Source organism: Eschrichtius robustus, chromosome 11, assembly GCF_028021215.1.
Source record: "Eschrichtius robustus isolate mEscRob2 chromosome 11, mEscRob2.pri, whole genome shotgun sequence".
Taxonomy (NCBI): domain Eukaryota; kingdom Metazoa; phylum Chordata; class Mammalia; order Artiodactyla; family Eschrichtiidae; genus Eschrichtius; species Eschrichtius robustus.
This window is the reverse complement of record NC_090834.1, coordinates 15,495,849-15,514,251: the sequence shown is the minus strand read 5'-3', so window position 1 is coordinate 15,514,251 and position 18,403 is coordinate 15,495,849. Positions and strand designations below refer to the sequence as shown.

Below are 18,403 nucleotides of genomic sequence, written 5' to 3'. Positions count from 1 at the left end.
TGAGCTACTCATGAGCTGACTTCTTCTGGGCTTCGCTCTGCCTATCTGTAAAATGAGGGGTTGGCCCAGGAGTCTGCTAAGGTTCTAGAGTTCTCTAGCCCCTGCAGCTTGCTTCTGGTCTTCACCCTCACGTATGAATGCTTGGGCAGGGGCTAGGTCTAATTCTCTCCCTCACTGTTTGCCCAGTATAACTAGAACAGTACCTGGTACCTAGTAGGTGCTCATTAAATATTTATTGCAGGAATGAATACATATTTATAACAGGTCAGAAGCTAAAATAGTCCTCATTGGAACAATGCCCAGGTAGTAAGGCAGGGGCAGGGACTGAGTCTGCTGGAATCTTGCAAGCAAGAGAACCCTGACAAGCCAATGACCTAGGTGGCTTCATCAGGGTATCTGACAACTTCAGAGGTGGCCTTTCTTTCCCTTTAAACATACCTAATTTGTCTTAGATATGTTCTTAGAATTTGTGTACATTGTAGAAAATTTATAAATTTTTAAAATATATTAAATACATTTAAAAACCATCCAACCAGTGATCTTTTTTTCTTTCTTTCTTTCCTGAACTTGTCTATACTTTTGGAATTAGAGGAAAATGATATGACACGTGTTATTTATTTAAATTTATTTTTATTTATTTATTTTTGACTGCATTGGGTCTTCGTTGCTGCGCGCAGGCTTTCTTTAGTTGGGGCGAGCGGGAGCTACTCTTCGCTGTGGTGTATGGGCTTCTCACTGTGGTGGCTTCTCTGTACGGCCTCTCGGCGCGGCCTTCAGTAGTCGTGGTGCGTGGCCTCAGTAGTTGTGGTGCAGGGGCTTAGTTGCTCCGCGGCATGTGGGATCTTCCCGGACCCCGTGTCCCCTGCATTGGCAGGCAGATTCTTAACCACTGCGCCACCAGGGAAGCCCGATACATGTAATTTAAAAAGCCACCTGTAATTCAAAGGTAATCATTGCTAAATTTTATGCAGTTTTCAACGTTTTTCTATGCATGTCTGTGTGTTTGGAAAACCTACTGTTTATATAGTGTCATAACCTGAATTCTCTGCTTGCATGTCCCTTAATGCCTTAAGCATCACTTTCAATGGCTTCATGAAAATAGTACATTTAAGCACTCCCTCATTATGGACATTTAAGCTGTTTCCTTTAAGCTTTGTATTATAAGGATCACAGTGATAAGGATATTTGCCCACACGTTTTTTATCTGTATTTCTTATTTCCTTAGGATAGCATCCCAGAAGTGGAGCGCACAGGGTTCCTCGGGCATTTCTGTCTCGGCTTCCCCTCCTTGGGCAGTTTCCTAGTTCTTAGAAATTTTTCTTTTCTTAAGATAATTAAGAGAAAAAAAAACGTCCCGGGGTGGAGGATGTTAGTGGTAATGGCAGTGGTGGTGGGGGTGAGGGTGATCCTTACGTGTGAAAAAGAGGATTTGTCAACGAGAATCCAACACTTGGAGATCCTTCACGGAAACATCCATCTAATCCAAAGTGAGCTTCCAGAGAAGGTCAGGATAATGAAAGAGGAGCCGGTAACAGGATAGGAGTGGGAGAAGGCCTCCAGCTGGAAAGCGGCGGCCCCTTTAAGGCCCCAAACGAGGCCTGGCCCTTTAAATCTGTGTCAGTTTCCCCTGACGTCAGCGGGCGGGCCGGCGGCCCTGCTGTTTACTGCCCCGCGGCGTTGCTCGCTCCGCGGAGTTCTGAGCGCCGAAGCTGGCGCCCCAAAAGCTCGCCGCGCCGCGCGGCGTCGGGTCGCTACCACCTATCACGCCCCTCACCCTCAGACTCTCCTCCCTTCGCGGCCGACCCCGCCGCCGGCTTCCCCTCCCTCCCTCCCTTCCTCCCTCCCTCGCTCCCCTTTCCCGGCGTCTCCAGGCTCCCAGCAACTAGCCGCCTCCGGGCTGTCACGGCCCTGGCGGGCGCCCGCCGGATCTCCCAGCCGTGCTCGGCCCCTCGCGAGCTGGGGCCCCTTCCTGTGGCCCGTACCCCAACCCCTCCCCACCCCCTCCCAGCCGCCCCATCCCCTCCCTGGCCTCTGAGAGCGTGTCTGCGGCTGCAGGGGAGGGACCGTTTCCTAATCTCAGGCCGAGGTTAAAGTTCTGGTCCTGGTGAGATGCTGGAAGCTGCGGCCAGAGCCGCAACCCGCCCTGGAGGTGACCTGTCGCTTATCGTCGCCGCTGCTGCCGCCACTGCCGCCCGGCCGGGGCCATGTTCGCTCTGGGCTTGCCCTTCTTGGCACTCTTGGTGGCCTCGGTCGAGAGCCATCTGGGGGTTCTGGGGCCTAAGAACGTCTCGCAGAAAGACGCCGTGTTTGAGCGCACCTACGTGGATGAGGTCAACAGCGAGCTGGTCAACATCTACACCTTCAACCATACTGTGACCCGCAACCGGGTGAGGGAAGGGGCTGGGCTCGGGGCTGGTGGTGAGTGGGCGAGCGGACCAGGGCTCGGCGATGCTGTCAGTCCCCAAGAACAGCCGCCCCACTGGGTTTCCCAGAACCACACTGGACCCTCTTGCCAGCCCTTCTTCCTTTGCCAGGGATGTTTGTTCTGAAGCTACCAGTGGACAGTTTCTGAAGTTGCCTCTTTCCCATCTTCTCTTTGATCCCTTCCTTTCTACCAGCTGTAGTCTGAGCAGGACTGGCCTGCTCCCTACCCAGCACCCAGAGTCTGACAGTGCTGTGGGGTCTGGGAGCAAGGAAGCAGGCTTGCTACTGGGCTTGGCCCAGAAAACCCCAGGGGGGATGAGACAGGCCCAAACTGAAAGGCTCTGCCCCCAGGGAGTTATAGCTGAGACTCCCCAGGGAAATGAATGCAGGACTTCCCAGGCTGCTGTAACTGCTGGGACCTTCCCAGCCCTCTTCCTTCCCTTGGAAAGACAGCTGGCCTTGTAAGTTGAAGGTGGTGGAGATACAGCCAACCCCAGGTTGGGTGGGAGGGGAGAAGGAGTTTGCCTACCATGGAGAAGCTTCCTCACCCTGATTTCTCTTTCATTTCTCCCCAGCTGTGAGTTGAACATGGGCACAGTTAGGTCTGGGAAGTCTAGACCCCAGGCAGGGCTGAGATTTGGAGCACTCTTGCAGCCTGGCTCATGGTCTCCTGCTCAGCTCTCACCAGGACTGGATTTACTAATAAGTGGTGGAGTTCGGAATAGGAATCTGATTTTTTTTTTTTTTTTTTCCCAGAATGGGGAGGGATTGGGTTTTGATGGCAGGCCAGGATCTGCCTTCAGTGCCTGGTTCTCTGAAGTTTGATCTCATCCAACTTAGAGTCCTTTCTCTTTTTGCCCCCATATGTGGGGTTACCCTGAGAACGGTGGCCTCTATCCGTCTGGGAGGTGCTGCCCTAAGGGCTTGGGTTTCAGCAGCCCAATAACAAGCAATCCCGGGATTTATTTTATTTTATTTTTTTCTTTAAGCTCTGACTGTCCTATATACTTTCCTCCATAGTGCCAGTGGTGGGAGTGTCTCCATTTTATAGAGGGGGATGTTGAGGCTCAGAGATGTGAAGTGACTTTTCCACAGCCCTATCCCTCGGTCAGAGCTAAGGATAGAACTTGGCCTTCTTGGCTTTCAACAATTCCTGTTTCCCCACCGCCCTGTGGCCTCTGGCCGCCAGATGAGTTGTTGAATAGGAACTTCCTGGCTCACAAGGAAGAAGGTTGGGGAGCACTTCTTGCTCTCCTGTGTCCGTGTGTGTGTGCGCATGTGTGTACATGCATGTGTGTGCAGGCACATGTGTGTGCAGGCATGTGCATCCGTGAACTTTTATAGCAATGGGGTATCCTGGGCATGCCTGAGGTCTCCATTGTGTTTCCCATCCTCTCCCCTAAGTCCCTCCTGGAGTCTGGGGGCTGCTCTGGCAGATGAAGGAGCATAGGTAGCTCCCCATCTCGACCTGGATGGGGAAAGCACAAGCCGTCTGCTTGAGGGAGGGCAGAGCTCACAGTCTCTGGAGCCATGTGTTCCCGTGGCAGAATTAGAGTCACCGTGGGCTTGACTGAGGGACATTTCCGTGTCATCTTGCAGACAGAGGGCGTGAGAGTGTCCGTGAATGTCCTGAACAAGCAGAAGGGGGCTCCTTTGCTGTTTGTGGTCCGCCAGAAGGAGGCGGTGGTGTCCTTCCAGGTGCCCTTGATCCTCCGAGGGATGTGAGTAGGACCCGGGGACCAGGGAGCGGGGGTAGGCCCAGGCCAGGCCTTGCCCAGAGCCTCACTCAGGGCCTTGTCCAGGGCCCCCAACCACCTGGGTGCCCCTCTGTTTCTCCTCCTCATTCCCTGAGCCAGGAGGCTGGTCAATGGCACAAGGGCCCAGCCAGCTGACCTGGAGCTTGTCAGCCTAGTGGAGGTGGGGTAGGGAGGTAGTGGGACCAGAGCAGAGGAATTGGGGCTCTGCTCCCCTGGAATGGCATGCTGGCTGTTACGGGACCGCAGTCATGTCTCGACTCTGCCTCGGACCATAGGTTTCAGCGCAAGTACCTCTACCAAAAGGTGGAGCGAACGCTGTGTCAGCCCCCCACCAAGAATGAGTCCGAGGTCCAGTTCTTCTACGTGGATGTGTCCACCCTGTCACCAATCAACACCATGTACCAGCTCCGCGTCAGCCGAATGGATGACTTCGTGCTCAGGTCTGCAGGGGAGAGCGAGGGGGCCATGGGACTGGCCTCCTTCCCAAGCTCTGGGAGTAACGGTGGGGGGCTCTTCTCTGCCCCATAGGACCGGAGAGCAGTTCAGCTTCAATACTACGGCGGCGCAGCCCCAGGTAAGACCTCCCTGTCAACGGTGCCTCCAGAGGAGAAATGGGGAAGCTTGAACTTGGGGGTGGGAGTGGTCAGCACTCTTTGCCAGGAGTTTCAGGTTGGTTGTACTCTCCGTGGAGGACTCTCTAGAAACAGGAGCACTGGCCCTAAGGTGGTGGGGGACAGACAGTATAGGAAGTGCAGAGACAGGGGGTCTGGCTGCCATCTTTCCTACTTGCCCCTTGGGCACTGTCCTGAGTGCCCAGCTGAGGTTGAGGGGAGTGGTGTATGGGAAATGGACCTGCTTGTGGGCAAGGCCTTTCTTCCCAGAGAGCCTCCACTGCCCAGCTCTGGGAGGATTCACACTCTTCCCTTCTAGAGGGGCAAAGAGAGCATCCTCATGGGATGGGGCTCTCCCCGCCCTCCCTGTGCCCTCAGTACTTCAAGTATGAGTTCCCGGAAGGAGTGGACTCAGTCATTGTCAAGGTGACCTCCAACAAGGCCTTCCCCTGCTCAGTCATCTCCATCCAGGATGTCCTGGTAAGTAACCTGCCCTTTTACTCTCCACCAGTGGATAGCAGGGCTGCTGAAGAGAGGGGACAGGGCCCAGGACCCTGCCCATCTGTCTGTCCCCTCCTCCCTCTGTAGTGCCCTGTCTATGACCTAGACAACAACGTAGCCTTCATTGGCATGTACCAGACTATGACCAAGAAGGCAGCCATCACCGTGCAGGTAGGAAATGGGCATGGCCCGATGGGGGATGTGGCCAGGTGACTAGCTTTCCTGACCCTCGCTTCTTTTCCCCTGCCCCATTCCTACCCTACCCACAGGACTGAGTCTTGGCTGTCCAGTCCTGGAGACGTTGGGTCCCCTGATATATGCAAGCATTGAATCACAGTCCCAGTTGCCTTTGGGGACAGGAAAGAGCAGAGCACCCTTTATGGCTGCCATGTATGCTTCATTCACCACAGCTGGGAGAGGAAAGGGCCCTGGCTGGTGATGAGGGCTGCCCTTGGCAAAGGCTAAAACCTGTGCCGGGGGCGGGGAGGGAGAGGCATGTGCTCACCTCACGACATCTAGTTGTGCAGCTGACGAGGCACCACGGCCCCTCCACTTTTTCTCCTGACTGATGCCCAGACTATAATAGGGCACCCGTGGGTTCCATGATGATGGGGCATACCCTCATTTGCTCACCTGGCGCTAGTGTTAGTGCAGGGTATGGGCTCTGGAGTCAGATGATCCTGGCTCTACCACTTCCCGGCAGTGTGACCCTAAGCTAACGTCCAACAGGGATAATGATAGTACTTACTCATAAGGATCTTTGTGAGGATTCAGTAAAATAACATATGAGCAAAGAGTTTAGCATAGTGGCTGGCCTGAAGTAGGTATTCAGAAAAGGATGGTGCTGGTGATGACAAATGATGACGATGATGTGACGATGACAGTCGTCTTCATCATCACCATCCTCACCATCCTCCTCATCGTCACCATCATCACCATTATCACCGTCCTCATCCTGCAGCGCAAAGACTTCCCCAGCAACAGCTTTTACGTGGTAGTGGTGGTGAAAACTGAAGACCAAGCCTGTGGAGGCTCCCTGCCTTTCTACCCCTTTATAGAAGGTACGTTTTGCGCCCTGGGCCTGGCCAGGGGTGGGAGGGCTTGGACACTTCCTGGGAGGTAAAAGAGCCTGTGTGGCTGATTGATGGATCTGATGGGATGTGGGTTTTTGGCTCCAGACTCTCCCAGGCCTGGTCCCACCAACTCTAGCCAAGCTCCAGGCAGGCACTTGTTTGCCATTTTGCCATTTTACTTCCAGATGAACCGGTTGATCAGGGGCACCGCCAGAAAACCCTGTCAGTGTTGGTCTCTCGAGCAGTCACCTGTGAGTGTGGGTGGCTGAGTGGGGATGGCCTGGCCGCTGGCTCTTCTTTCAGGCCTGGGGTAGGGAGTGTTCTCTGAATGGGAAGGGTGAGGAGGACCTACTCGAGCAGGCTGACAGGGTAGGAAGGAGGAGCGTTCTTGGAGGGCTTCATGACGGGAGGCGGGAGGGTGAGTAATGTGCTTTGGAGCATACATGAGTAAAGAGATGGAGGGACTGAGTTCTAGATCTGTCTCTGCCACTGTGGGCAGTGTAATCTCATTGAGCCTCAGTTTTCCCATCTCTGTAACAGGAGTAATAGAATCTGTTAGTCTCTATTAGTCTCACTAAGTCGGTTTAGCACAAAATTAGTAGGAAAGTTCCAGGCCCCTTAGTCATGCTCGATAAATGTTTACTGAGTGATTGAATAGAGCCCTGTGTAAACTGGAAAGTATAAGATAAAAATAAAGGATTGTGACGGGAGGGGAAAGAAGCTGCCTCTCCTAAATGGATTCCTTATTCAGCACATTTGTTTCGAGTCCCTTCTGTGTGCTTGGTGCTGTGCTCCAGCTGTGGTCCTTAGGGTGCCCCTGTCTAGAGCCCGTTGCTATGCAGGGTGCTGAGGGCTGTGAGGAGCCCAGGACAGTCACTGTGGGAGGTCAGAGCAGAGAAGGCCTCCTAGAGGACACAGCTCCTCAGCTGTGTTTTGAAGGTTAAGTCAAGGAGGGGTCTTGGAGAAAGAAGTAGGGGAGAAAGTTCTAGCAGAGGGAGCCGTGTGAGCAGAGCCAGGAATCATGTCGAGTTTGGCATATTGTTGGCACTGGCTGGGTCATTCCACCCGAGGGGAGATGTGGAGAGAGATGAGCCTGGGCCCTGCGTGCTGTGATGGGCAGGCTTGGAAAGTGCTGGTGTATTTTCCTTCCCACTTCCCTCCCCACAGCCGAGGCCTACATGGGCGGTATGCTCTTTTGCCTGGGCATATTTCTCTCCTTCTACCTGCTTACTGTGCTCCTGGCCTGCTGGGAGAACTGGAGGTAAAGTGGGACTGCTGGGCCCTCCCCTGCTCTGGGGTAGGTCAGGCAGAGGGAAATGGCCTGGCAGGATCTGTGTGGCCCTGGATAATCTCCATCCACGAGGCATAGGAATGCAGGTCCCTGTGAGGGTCTGAGGTCCCTGGGCCTCTGCTCTGGAAACCAACCCCTCCCCTCAACCTTCTTCCCAAGCAGGGAGATCCCGCATTGCTTCCCAGCCTGGGAGGACCCCTGGGATCATGGATGGAGGACAGGGTGGAGGGGGTGGAAGGCAGGCCAGCCCAGCATAGGAGGGATCCTCCTGCTGCCCTTCTGGTTTGTCTCTGGATTCTGTCCCTGCAGGCAGAGGAAGAAGAGCCTTCTGGTGGCCGTGGACCGAGCCTGCCCAGAAAACGGTACCTCCAGAGGGTCCGGGTCGGTGGGCTGTTTGCTTTGTGGTTTGGAGGGGATAGTGGTGGATGGTTCCCTTGGGGGTTGGAGGAGGAAGGTCCCACTGGGGGCTTCTGGATGTTCAGATAGGGAGTAACACTGTATGTGGAAATGGGGCTGGGGCAGTGTGCCTGTTGGTCCCTAACGTGCCCGTCTTAAAGACTGTCACTTGATTCATTCAGTGTCTGGGTCTAGGTACACTGTCTGCCCCTTCAGACAATGCGACTCACCGTCTCTGGGATTATTAACCTTTCGTTCTCTTTCCCTTTCTTCTACCCCTCTCTCTCTATCCTCCCTCCTGCTTGGGACCTTCTCTCTCAGCTTCTCTCCTTGGTAAGCTCCAGGTGCTGTGGGCAGAGGAGCTGGAGTCCAGAGTGGGGAGGGAGGGGAAGTAGAGGGGTGTCTGGGTGGGACCCGGGCAGGCCGATGCTGGTCTGTCCTTGCTGCTGGTAACTTAGATGGTCAATTCCTTGACTTTGCTGTCTTTCTAGGGAGGAAAGAGGGGGGTGAGAGTTTCCAATGGGGCAGGTGGTGGTGGTGGGATAGGTGTTTGCTGGTATAGGTGCTTATTCTTTGCTGCCGCCATGGCCCCTCTGTGTCTCTCTTTGGATTCTTCCTTCCCTCTTCTCCCTGGCTTGCAACCTCTCTCTGCTTCCAAGGCTAAGGGGTCCTTGACTTCTTTCTTTCTTTTTTTTTTTTTTATGACTCATAAATTATAGTTTATTGAATTTTTAGAAACAATAATTAAGCATTGCAAATTTGTTTTAACATTTCTGTTGAAAAACCTTTAAAGTGTATTACATACATACTTTAATAACCACAATATACTCTATGATATTTAATTTTTCATGGTAACAAAGGGCTTTGAATATTGATCAATATGCTAAATACTAACCTACTGTAATAGGTACAAGAGATTTCCTAGTACATTATTCTCATTTTAGCCCGGTAGCACCCTGCAGATGAGGAAGATAATGTAAAGTGTCCCTGACTTCTTGTGGCAGGTCACCCTCGGGTCCTGGCTGATTCCTTCCCTGGCAGCTCCCCGTACGAGGGCTACAACTATGGCTCCTTTGGTATGCGTCCACACCTGAGCTCATGCTTGCCCACTCGGCCGGGTCACCACCTCCAGGGTGGCCTCCTCGGTGCCCCCTGGAGACGGGTCCAGAGTCCCCTGCCCTGAGGTCTCTTCTGCCTGCCTCACCATTTACTATTCCCTACAGAGAATGGTTCCGGCTCCACTGGATCCACCGACGGTCTGGTTGGCAGTGTGGGCCCTGGGGACCTCTCCTACAATTACCAGGGTGAGTGGGCCAGGCGGGGCAGAGCTGTGCGGTGCAGGGCTGGTGCTGGCTGCATGAACCATGACGATGGGCGGTTGCCTCTTCTGCCAGACGCTGGAACCAGGGAAGGGCTTGCTGTCTCCCCACACCTCTCCTCCCTCATTCCTTCCTCCTTGGTCCCACTTCCCCGGTAACTTTCCCTTTCCTTTGAAGGGCACGACCAGTTCAAGCGGCGCCTCCCCTTTGGCCAGATGCGGCAGCTGTGCATTGCCATGGGTAGATGTGGGGAGGGCGAGCGCTGCTCTACTAATCAGCTCCTGCCAGGGTGGTTGACTGGAGCCAGAAGGCTCTAGGACCAGAAAGATGCTTTGTGCATGGCTTCCCCATCTAATGCCAGTAATTGCTAGCTCGTGTGTCTTTTGAGATAGGCAGGCACTGGCCCCTGTTGCTGGCAAGCTGGCACGCCAGCCTCCCCCAGGCCAGATGTTCTGGTTAGCTGTTGTGTTTCCCAGCACCTCACTCTCTGGCCTTCTGGGGCTCATGGGCCGGGGTGTCATGTCCTGGCCTCAGGGGCCTTTGGTCAGCAAGGTTACAGGAGGAAGCTTCTGAAGGCATGAGAAAAGAACAGGATAAAGGATTAAAGAGGAGGCAGCCTCTCACCCTTACCTGCACCCCAGGGCCCACTGGGTCTTTACCCAGTGGGGGCCAAGGCAGTGTCTTCTCAGAACCCACACAGCTGGGCATCTTCTAATCAGCGTGACTTCTACCAGATTCAGTCCTGCTGCTCGTGTCTGGGGCCCGGGGTCGGCTCAGTGTCCTGGCCTGGAAGCCCTAGCTCAGTGAGGGGGCAGGGCCGGAGCGGTCCCTGTTTGGTGGCCTCTTCGCGGAGTCCACCCTTGTTCCCCTCAAGGACTTAGGAGCACCTGATCCCTCCTCCCCAGGCCTGAGCCCACCTCTAACCCCGCTCTGAGCCCACAGTTTGCCTCTTCCCACTGCCTAGTAATTGTGACAATTGTCCCAGGTGGGTGGGGACAGACCTTGGGTTCTGTGCCCACTAGGTTACCCTTCCCCCCTTTCTGCCCCAGACCATTCCCTTGATCCTGTGGGCACGCGGCCACGACTGGACTCCATGAGCTCCGTGGAGGAGGACGACTACGACACATTGGCCGACATCGATTCAGACAAGAATGTCATTCGCACCAAGGTGTGACCCCATGCGGGCCGGCCCTGGTCACGGGTTCCCGAGGAAGGGAGATTCTGTGTCCAGCCCCAGCGTATCTCCCCACTGGGTGGCATGTTATGAAAGCAAAGGGAAAGAGCTTGGCTGGGGTGGCACAGATTCCAGGGGAAACTGCCTCGGCTCCCGGCCCGCTGGAATTCTGGCCTGTGGGAGGGGGGGCCCCCCCATGTCCTCCTCTAACCTGGGCGAGAGGGGCTTCTCTGGGGCAGTGGGGCAGGGGACTCACTCCAGCTTCTCCGCAGCAATACCTCTGCGTGGCTGACCTGGCACGCAAGGACAAACGCGTTCTGCGGAAAAAGTACCAGATCTACTTCTGGTGAGTGGGCGGAGCAGGCCGGCCTTCCTGTCATTGACAGGATGTTGCGGTGGGTTCTCGGGTTCTTCCTCGGTGCTGCCACCTCACCGCCGCCCTCCCACTCCTCAGGAACATTGCCACCATTGCTGTCTTCTATGCACTTCCTGTGGTGCAGCTGGTGATCACCTACCAGACGGTGAGCGGGCAGGGGCCGGCTCCCCAGGGCCCATGCTAAGTGCCCTCGAGGAGCTGCCACAGGCTGGGGCAATGCCCCAGTGCAGAGCCTCCCAGCCTGCGGCTTTGGAGCCAGCACAGGTCCTAGGTCATGGGTCCCAGGTTCCCATCCCAACTCTGCCTTACCAGCTGGGTGGCCTTGAGCAAGTCACTCAACCTCCCTGAGCCTCAGTCGGCTCATCTGCAAAATGGGGGCAGCAAGCCAGCAATGATGGCACCTCCCCCAGGTTGTGGGGATTTACGAAACGAAAGTGCTGGGACTTTGTGAGTCTCGGTTTCCCTTCCCTCTTCTCTGTACTGTGGGGCAAGAACCTCCGTCATGGTCATGCCTCAGGGTTTTCAGCCACACCTAGCGAGGGGGGCAGTGACTTTACCAAAAGTGGGGCTTGCTGGTGTCATGTGCGCACACGTGCTGGCCGTGGCGGCACCTCCCATCCGTTGCAGAACGGGACTGGTGGTGGCGCAGGCTGTGGACTGAGGCGCTTTAGCAGCGCCCCCTCCCTGCTCCCGCTGCAGGTGGTGAATGTCACAGGGAACCAGGACATCTGCTACTACAACTTCCTCTGCGCCCACCCTCTAGGCAACCTCAGGTGGGGATCCACTTGGGAGGAGGCCCCTTTTCCTGTCGTACGGTGAACCGGGGCAGGGGCAGGGGCTCTGCAAATGCCCGCCTCGGGTGGGGAAGCGGCCAGGGCATGAGGCCGTGGCAATGCGCCCGGTGTCGCCCCTTCCAGCGCTTTCAACAACATCCTCAGCAACCTGGGGTACATCCTGCTGGGGCTGCTCTTCCTGCTCATCATCCTGCAGCGGGAGATCAACCACAACCGGGCCCTGCTGCGCAACGACCTCTACGCCCTGGTGAGGAGTGCGCGACTGCCCGCTGAGGCCTCAGGCCCAGCCCTGCCCAGCCCAGCCCAGCCCTGCCCAGCCCTGCCTAGCCCTGCCCTGCCCAGTGCTGCACAGCCCTGCCCTGCTCTACCCAGCCCAGCCGTGCTCAGCCCAGCCCAGCCCTGCCCAGCCCTGCCCAGCCCTGCCCAGCCCTGCCCAGCCCTGCCCTGCCCTGCCCTGCCCAACCCAGCCCTGCCCAGCCCTGCCCAGCCCAGCCCAGCCCAGCCCAGCCCTGCCCTGCCCAGCCCAGCCCAGCCCAGCCCAGCCCTGCCCAGCCCAGCCCAGCCCTGCCCAGCCCAGCCCAGCCAGCCCTGCCCAGCCCAGCCCTGCCCTGCCCTGCCCAGCCCAGCCCTGCCCTGCCCAGCCCTGCCCTGCCCACCCCAGCCCAGCCCAGCCCAGCCCTGCCCAGCCCAGCCCTGCCCAGGCCTGCCCAGCCCTGCCCTGCCCAGCCCTGCCCAGTCTTATCCTGCCCAGCTTTGTTGTGCCCAGCCCTGCCCGGCCCTGCCCTTGCTAAATACCCACTCTACCCCCCATCCCACTCCTTTCTCATGATCTCCCTCTTTAGGGCCCCTTCCTTCCTCCCTTCCCATCTTACCTCATTTCTCCCTTCCCTTCTCTCTCCACAACAGGAATGTGGGATCCCCAAACACTTTGGCCTCTTCTACGCCATGGGCACGGCCCTGATGATGGAGGGGCTACTTAGCGCTTGCTATCATGTCTGCCCCAACTATACCAATTTCCAGTTTGGTGAGCGGGGCCTCCCTCTTCCCTGGCTGAACCTCAACAGGAATCTGCCTGAGTCCGCCATCCCCATTCACCCGCAGGGATTGGGATCCCCAAGACACAGCCATGTGGGAGACTCCAGGGCTGGAGGACTTGTGTGAACACACATCCTAGCTTGTAGAAAATAAGCGTCTGGATGCTATTTCTTGCATCTGTCAAGCCTTTCCTATGGAAAGGCATGTGCAAGCACTGAGAAAACAAAGATAATTAAGATACAGTCGCTGATCTCAGAGTGCTCGGACTAAGTTGTCCTTGTCGTCAGGGGAAGTCAGACTGTGGGTGACAGCCAGTGAGGCGGCAGTGTGGTGTGGCAGGGACAGTTAAGGAGCTGGAGTTCAAGCGCCAGCCCGCCACCAGCTCGCTCTGTGGCTGTGACGAGGTGTGGGGACCGGGGTTCCGTGCCCGGGCTCCGCGGATGTTTCCGTAGCTCACGTCCACGTCCCTCCACCTAGACACGTCATTCATGTACATGATCGCGGGGCTCTGCATGCTGAAGCTGTACCAGAAGCGGCACCCAGACATCAACGCCAGTGCCTACAGCGCCTATGCCTGCTTGGCCATCGTCATTTTCTTCTCTGTGCTGGGCGTGGTGAGGCCCCGGCCTGCTCTGCTCACCCGTAGGAAAGGTGCACACGTGTGCACACACCCCCGTCCACTCCTGCAGGAGAGAGCCCTGCTCCTTCCCTAAAGTGCCCTCCCAGCCTGGCGGGCTTGGAGCAGCTCTCCCAGAGGAAGGGCGGGCCGGGGGAGCAGCTTTCTCCTCACCCCTGCCTTCGGTGGCCCCAACAGGTCTTCGGCAAAGGGAACACAGCATTCTGGGTCATCTTCTCGGTCATTCACATCATTGCCACCCTGCTCCTCAGCACACAGCTCTACTACATGGGCCGCTGGAAGCTGGGTGAGCGCTCGCCTGGGGCCCGCTGGGGTTGGTGGCCTCGGGGACCTGGTCTCATGGGAGACTTTTGGGTTCTGCCCTCTCACAGGGGGCCCAGGGGAGTCACTGGGTACGGAATTCGATGAGGCCTTGGCACAGCTGTGCCCCCGAGAGGCCCTGGCTCCTCTCAGCTGGCGCAGCCCAGGGGCTGAGACAAAAGGGTGCCCGTGCCTTTCAGCACCTTCCCTTCTTGCAGACTCGGGGATCTGCCGTCGCATTCTCCACGTGCTCTACACGGACTGCATCCGGCAGTGCAGCGGACCCCTCTACGTGGTACCTGCCCAGCTCCCCTGGCCCCTCCTCCTCTATCTCCACTCTTCCTCTTCCCTCCACTGGGGGGCGCGCGGAGCGCAGCTGAGAGCCCAGGGGCGGGCTGGGGACCCTCTGACGGGCCTCCCCCCACTTCTCTCCTTGTCTCTCAGTTCCCGTGTCTCTGCTTCCCTCCAGGACCGCATGGTGCTGCTGGTTATGGGCAACATTATCAACTGGTCGCTGTGAGTCCGGCCGTTGTCTGTGTAGCCAGGCTGGGTGGGCAGCTCGGCGCTTGGCCAGCCACGGGCTTCCTTGGGGAACATGGACAAATTTGGCCATGAGACATGGGGGCTGGAGAGAGAGGTGTTGGCCCCTGGGGTTCTAGAATCTTCTGTGGGCCTCTGAACCCAGCCCCACATCCTCATAAAACATGGGTTGGGGGCAGGGAGAGCCCTTTCCTTGCTCTCGGTCCTCCCCTGCTTCACCAGCTCTTCCTCCCTCCTGCCAGGGCTGCCTATGGGCTCATCATGCGTCCCAATGATTTTGCCTCCTACTTGTTGGCGATTGGCATCTGCAACCTGCTTCTTTACTTTGCCTTCTACATTATTATGAAGGTGAGCGGGGGCGGCTGAGGCCCCTCAGCCAGCTGCTCTGCTTTGTGGGGAGGGAGATGGGCACAGCCTCCCTGGGGCAGCACCAAGAGGGAGTGAGAATTTTTCTGTCCATCTCTCCATGCTACTGAGTCTTGAGGAGGGGAGAGGCTAGTCTCTTGCACGTACTCCCCGGGAGCCATATCCTATATCCTCAGACCCGTTTCCTGAGCCCCTTCTGTATTCTAAGTAAGGCCCATAGAACTGGTAGCACTTCAGGCCACAGCTGGCAGGAGCCCCGTTCTGTGGAGAAGGGGTTGAGAAGGTGGGGCTTGCTGAGTCTGTGTTGGGCTTGGGCCTCCGAGGGCTAGGTGCTTCCCAAGGGCCCCTCGTGCCATCCAACGTGAGAGGAGCCCCCTGGCCATACACCCCCCAGCACAGGGTTCTGGGCACATGGATGGAGGCCCAGCCAGGGTGGACCTCAGGGGTGAGGACACCAGGCTGCTAGTGTGGGGACAAGTTGAGCTGTGTAGGTTGATGGGATGGATCCAAGAAGGCTTCCTAAAGCATCCATCCTGAAAGCCTGGGAAGGCGCTTCAAGGGCAGGCCAGGAAGTGGGGCAGGGCCCTCAGGCTGCTCTTCCCCATCTTCCCCCAGCTCCGGAGCGGGGAGAGGATCAAGCTCATTCCCCTGCTCTGCATCATCTGCACCTCGGTGGTCTGGGGCTTTGCACTCTTCTTCTTCTTCCAGGGGCTCAGCACCTGGCAGGTGAGTGGTCCTCCTGCCAAGAGGCTACAGGAGTCGCCCACAGGCTCATCGTGAGCCCACAAACAGCCAGTTCTCTTTTCAAAAATTGTTTGTGAGCATCGCCCTTGCTCTTTCACAGCTGCTTTCTCATTTAATCCTCCTAACATTCACCATGCCAACGTGGAAGTATCCCCATTTTACTTATGAGGCAATTGAGGCTCAGAGAGACCCAGTGACCTGCCCAAGGTCACACAACCAGTGGTGGCACAGCTGGGGTTTGAAGCCAGAAATGTCAGGCTCTTCCCTCTGCCTCGTAGGGTACCTGCTGTGATCAGAACTAAGTCTGGCAGCGTCTCTGCCTTTGAAGCACTTATAATCTAGTTCCAGAGAGAGAGAGACTGTCAGTTCCTGGCTTTTCTTTACAACATGGTACATGAGATGAAGGGTAGTAGACTAGACAGGTAGGGGATGTGCAGGAGGGCAGAGGACAGAAAGGCTTCTGTGAGTTAGGAGGTCCAGGAAAGCTTCTTAGAGGAGGCAGGGCTTGCTCTTGGCCTTTAAAGACCCTGGCTGATGGGGAAGGGCCCTGTGGCCCAGAGGTGCTGTGACTTGAGTAACGAGGCAGAGGCAGCTTAGGGGTCAGTGACTGCATTCTCTTGGGAGCCGAGTGAAGACCGTGAGCTCCTTGAGGGCACGGCAGAGCTTTCTTGGTCGTATCTGCGGTCTCAGCATATGGCACAGACAGTCCCCGGACACAGAGTGAGGTCCAGCCAGTGTTTGCTGGACAGAGGTTGGGGAGAGAATGGCGGACCTTGAGGGCCTCGGGTCATGGCACACGGGTCCTGGCTACTGTCGTCCTCGGGTAGGGCTGTGCGACCTGACAATAGTGCTTTGGAGAGAAAGTGAGCCGGGAGGAGCCCTGGAGGACTGATTGGAGCCGGGGGCGGAGTCCAAGGCAGGGAACGGGGTTAGGAGGCTTTGGTGGCTTTCTAGTCCTTCAAGGGAATCATGACCAGTGCTCTCAGGGAGCAGTTTGCAACTAAAGGCCAATTCTTAGATGTGGGAGATGAGGGCAAGGGGTGAGCCTGAAAAAGGGTGCTCTCCAGCCTAGGGCTGGGGCTGGGAACGGAGAGTGCCTGGAGGGGATGGGAGCTGGTCTGGCCCAGCCTCGCAGGGCGGTGTCAGCAGGCAGCTCTCCCTGTTCCACCCCCAGAAAACCCCTGCAGAGTCACGGGAGCACAACCGGGACTGCATCCTCCTCGACTTCTTTGATGACCACGACATCTGGCACTTCCTCTCCTCCATCGCCATGTTTGGGTCATTCCTGGTATGTCGGGGAGGCTGGAGAGGAGGCGGAGGTGGCCTCCTTTCCTGTGCTTGACTCCATATCCGCCCCCCAGGTGTTGCTGACACTGGACGACGACCTGGACACCGTGCAGCGGGACAAGATCTACGTCTTCTAGTGGGAGCCGCGCCCGTTGCTTCTCTCACTGGGCCCTTAGCTCCTCTGCTGCACTGCCCAGAGCCTCCGTAGTGCCAGGGGCGTGAGTCCCAGCCCTGCTGCCCAGTGCCAGGTGGCCGTGGGACAGCGAGGTCCAGCCCAGGCTCGGCCCGGGACAGTCACAGGGTGGCCTTGAGCCTTGTTCCTGCCCTCTGCCGGGGAGGAGGCCTGCTCCCCTGAAACCCCGGATGTTGGCCAAATTGCTGCTTTCTTCTCAGTGTTGGGGCCTTCCACAGGTCCCCGTCCGTCAGCTGTTTGTCATCTGCAGGAGAAAGGAGGGAAGTGTTGCCTGCCCATCTCATGCCTTGCATTCTGCCCATCCTTCCCCTGCCCACTGGCCTGGGACCCAAAGCCCTTTCTTCTTCCCCGAGCTTCCACTCCAGGGCCCTGGTCTGGGGCCTGATTCTCTGTCCTGCATCAGGGTTCTCTCCACTTCTCCTGGGTCTGCACCTGGCTGCCATCACTGCCCACTCAGCTCAGCCAGGATGGATGGGGCTGTCGGATTTTGGGGACTGGCCAGCTGGTGCTGGGCTTTTGGTGCTAAGGCCTGCGAGGGGTCCCAGGCAGTGCTGCCTCCTACCTCTGACCTGTGCTCAGGGCTGGCTCTTTAGCAACGAGGGTCAGCCCACATTGTCAGAACCACCTTTGATCGAAGGACTGAATTCAGAGGTCACTTTCGTAACCCGTCAGCCCCCAGACTGATGTTGGCACCAGGATTGGAGGGAAAAAGCAACTCACTTTCCTTCCCTTCCTTTTTCTTTCCAGGCCCTTAGTCCTGCCAAGCTCCAGTTGGGGGCCTTTCAGTGCCATTGACACTGCCCAAGAATGTCCAGAGGCGAAGGAGGGGAGATACAAAGAGCCCAGCCCAGCCCGCCTCCTCCACGGCCACGGGAGCCCCAGTGCCTATCTTAGAAAGGGGCTCAGGGAAGGGACATGACATTCCCCTCTGTGTCCCTGGTCCAGCCTCACTCTAGGACCCAGGGCTGGCTTCTAAGTTTCCGTCCAGTCTTCAGCCAAGTTCTGTGTCAGTCACACACATGCACACATATGAAATCTTGGAGTTTACACTGAGTTGCCCCAGCTCTGGTTCCCCCGGCTGCTCTGCGCCTTGGATCCTCTTCGCCCTTCCTGGTCTGTTCTAGAGGCCAAGGTTGGGGGAGGTCAGGTCAGGCCTCGGCCTTGGGGATGGGAATGTGTTTTATTTTCCTCAGCTTGTTTTTATAGCTCTCCTTTGGGCTGGGGAGAGGAGGAGGGAGGGTCTGGATCTTTTTTCAGAGCTCCGTTTAATGTCTGTTTCCATGCTATGGTTGCATTTCTGTTTTCTATGAATGAGTCTGCATTCAATTAAAGAAACAACCAGATGCAGTTCTTGGGCCCATGTTTGCTCCCTCTTTCTGGGTGGAGATGTTGAGAATGATGGGTGGGGCGGGGCGCCCCCATTTCCCAGGTCTTCTGGTCTACCTTTCTCTTCCAAGCCCCAGTCCCATCGGGAATAGGAGTCCCTCGATACCCCGTTTTTTTCTCTCCTTTGAGCAACGGCATCAATTCAGTCAACATTCACCAGGGGCCTGCTCCATGCCAGGTGCCATGAGGGTGGAGAGGA

General features: G+C 56.8%; 1 protein-coding gene across 3 annotated transcripts; it reads left to right on the top strand.

The window, feature by feature from the left end:
* The first annotated feature begins 1,656 nt into the window (after positions 1 to 1,656).
* Positions 1,657 to 18,165, top strand: SIDT2 (SID1 transmembrane family member 2). 3 transcript variants are annotated; one of them, XM_068554340.1, is made up of 26 exons: positions 1,658 to 2,387; positions 4,024 to 4,145; positions 4,457 to 4,621; positions 4,710 to 4,755; positions 5,171 to 5,272; positions 5,381 to 5,464; positions 6,255 to 6,354; positions 6,552 to 6,617; positions 7,534 to 7,627; positions 7,967 to 8,019; positions 9,058 to 9,129; positions 9,277 to 9,357; positions 10,422 to 10,540; positions 10,819 to 10,892; positions 11,001 to 11,067; positions 11,622 to 11,695; positions 11,840 to 11,963; positions 12,623 to 12,740; positions 13,229 to 13,365; positions 13,566 to 13,674; positions 13,907 to 13,983; positions 14,158 to 14,204; positions 14,471 to 14,576; positions 15,210 to 15,320; positions 16,513 to 16,626; positions 16,700 to 18,165. In XM_068554340.1, the coding sequence occupies exons 1-26, from the start codon at positions 2,205 to 2,207 to the stop codon at positions 16,760 to 16,762; spliced, it is 2,508 nt and encodes an 835-aa protein (XP_068410441.1). In that variant the 5' UTR covers positions 1,658 to 2,204; the 3' UTR covers positions 16,763 to 18,165. The 3 variants fall into 3 exon arrangements, with proteins under 3 accessions (XP_068410443.1, XP_068410441.1, XP_068410442.1); XM_068554342.1 differs by lacking the exon at positions 5,381 to 5,464 and having other exon boundaries at positions 1,657 to 2,387; XM_068554341.1 differs by lacking the exon at positions 6,552 to 6,617.
* Positions 18,166 to 18,403: the final 238 nt, after the last annotated feature.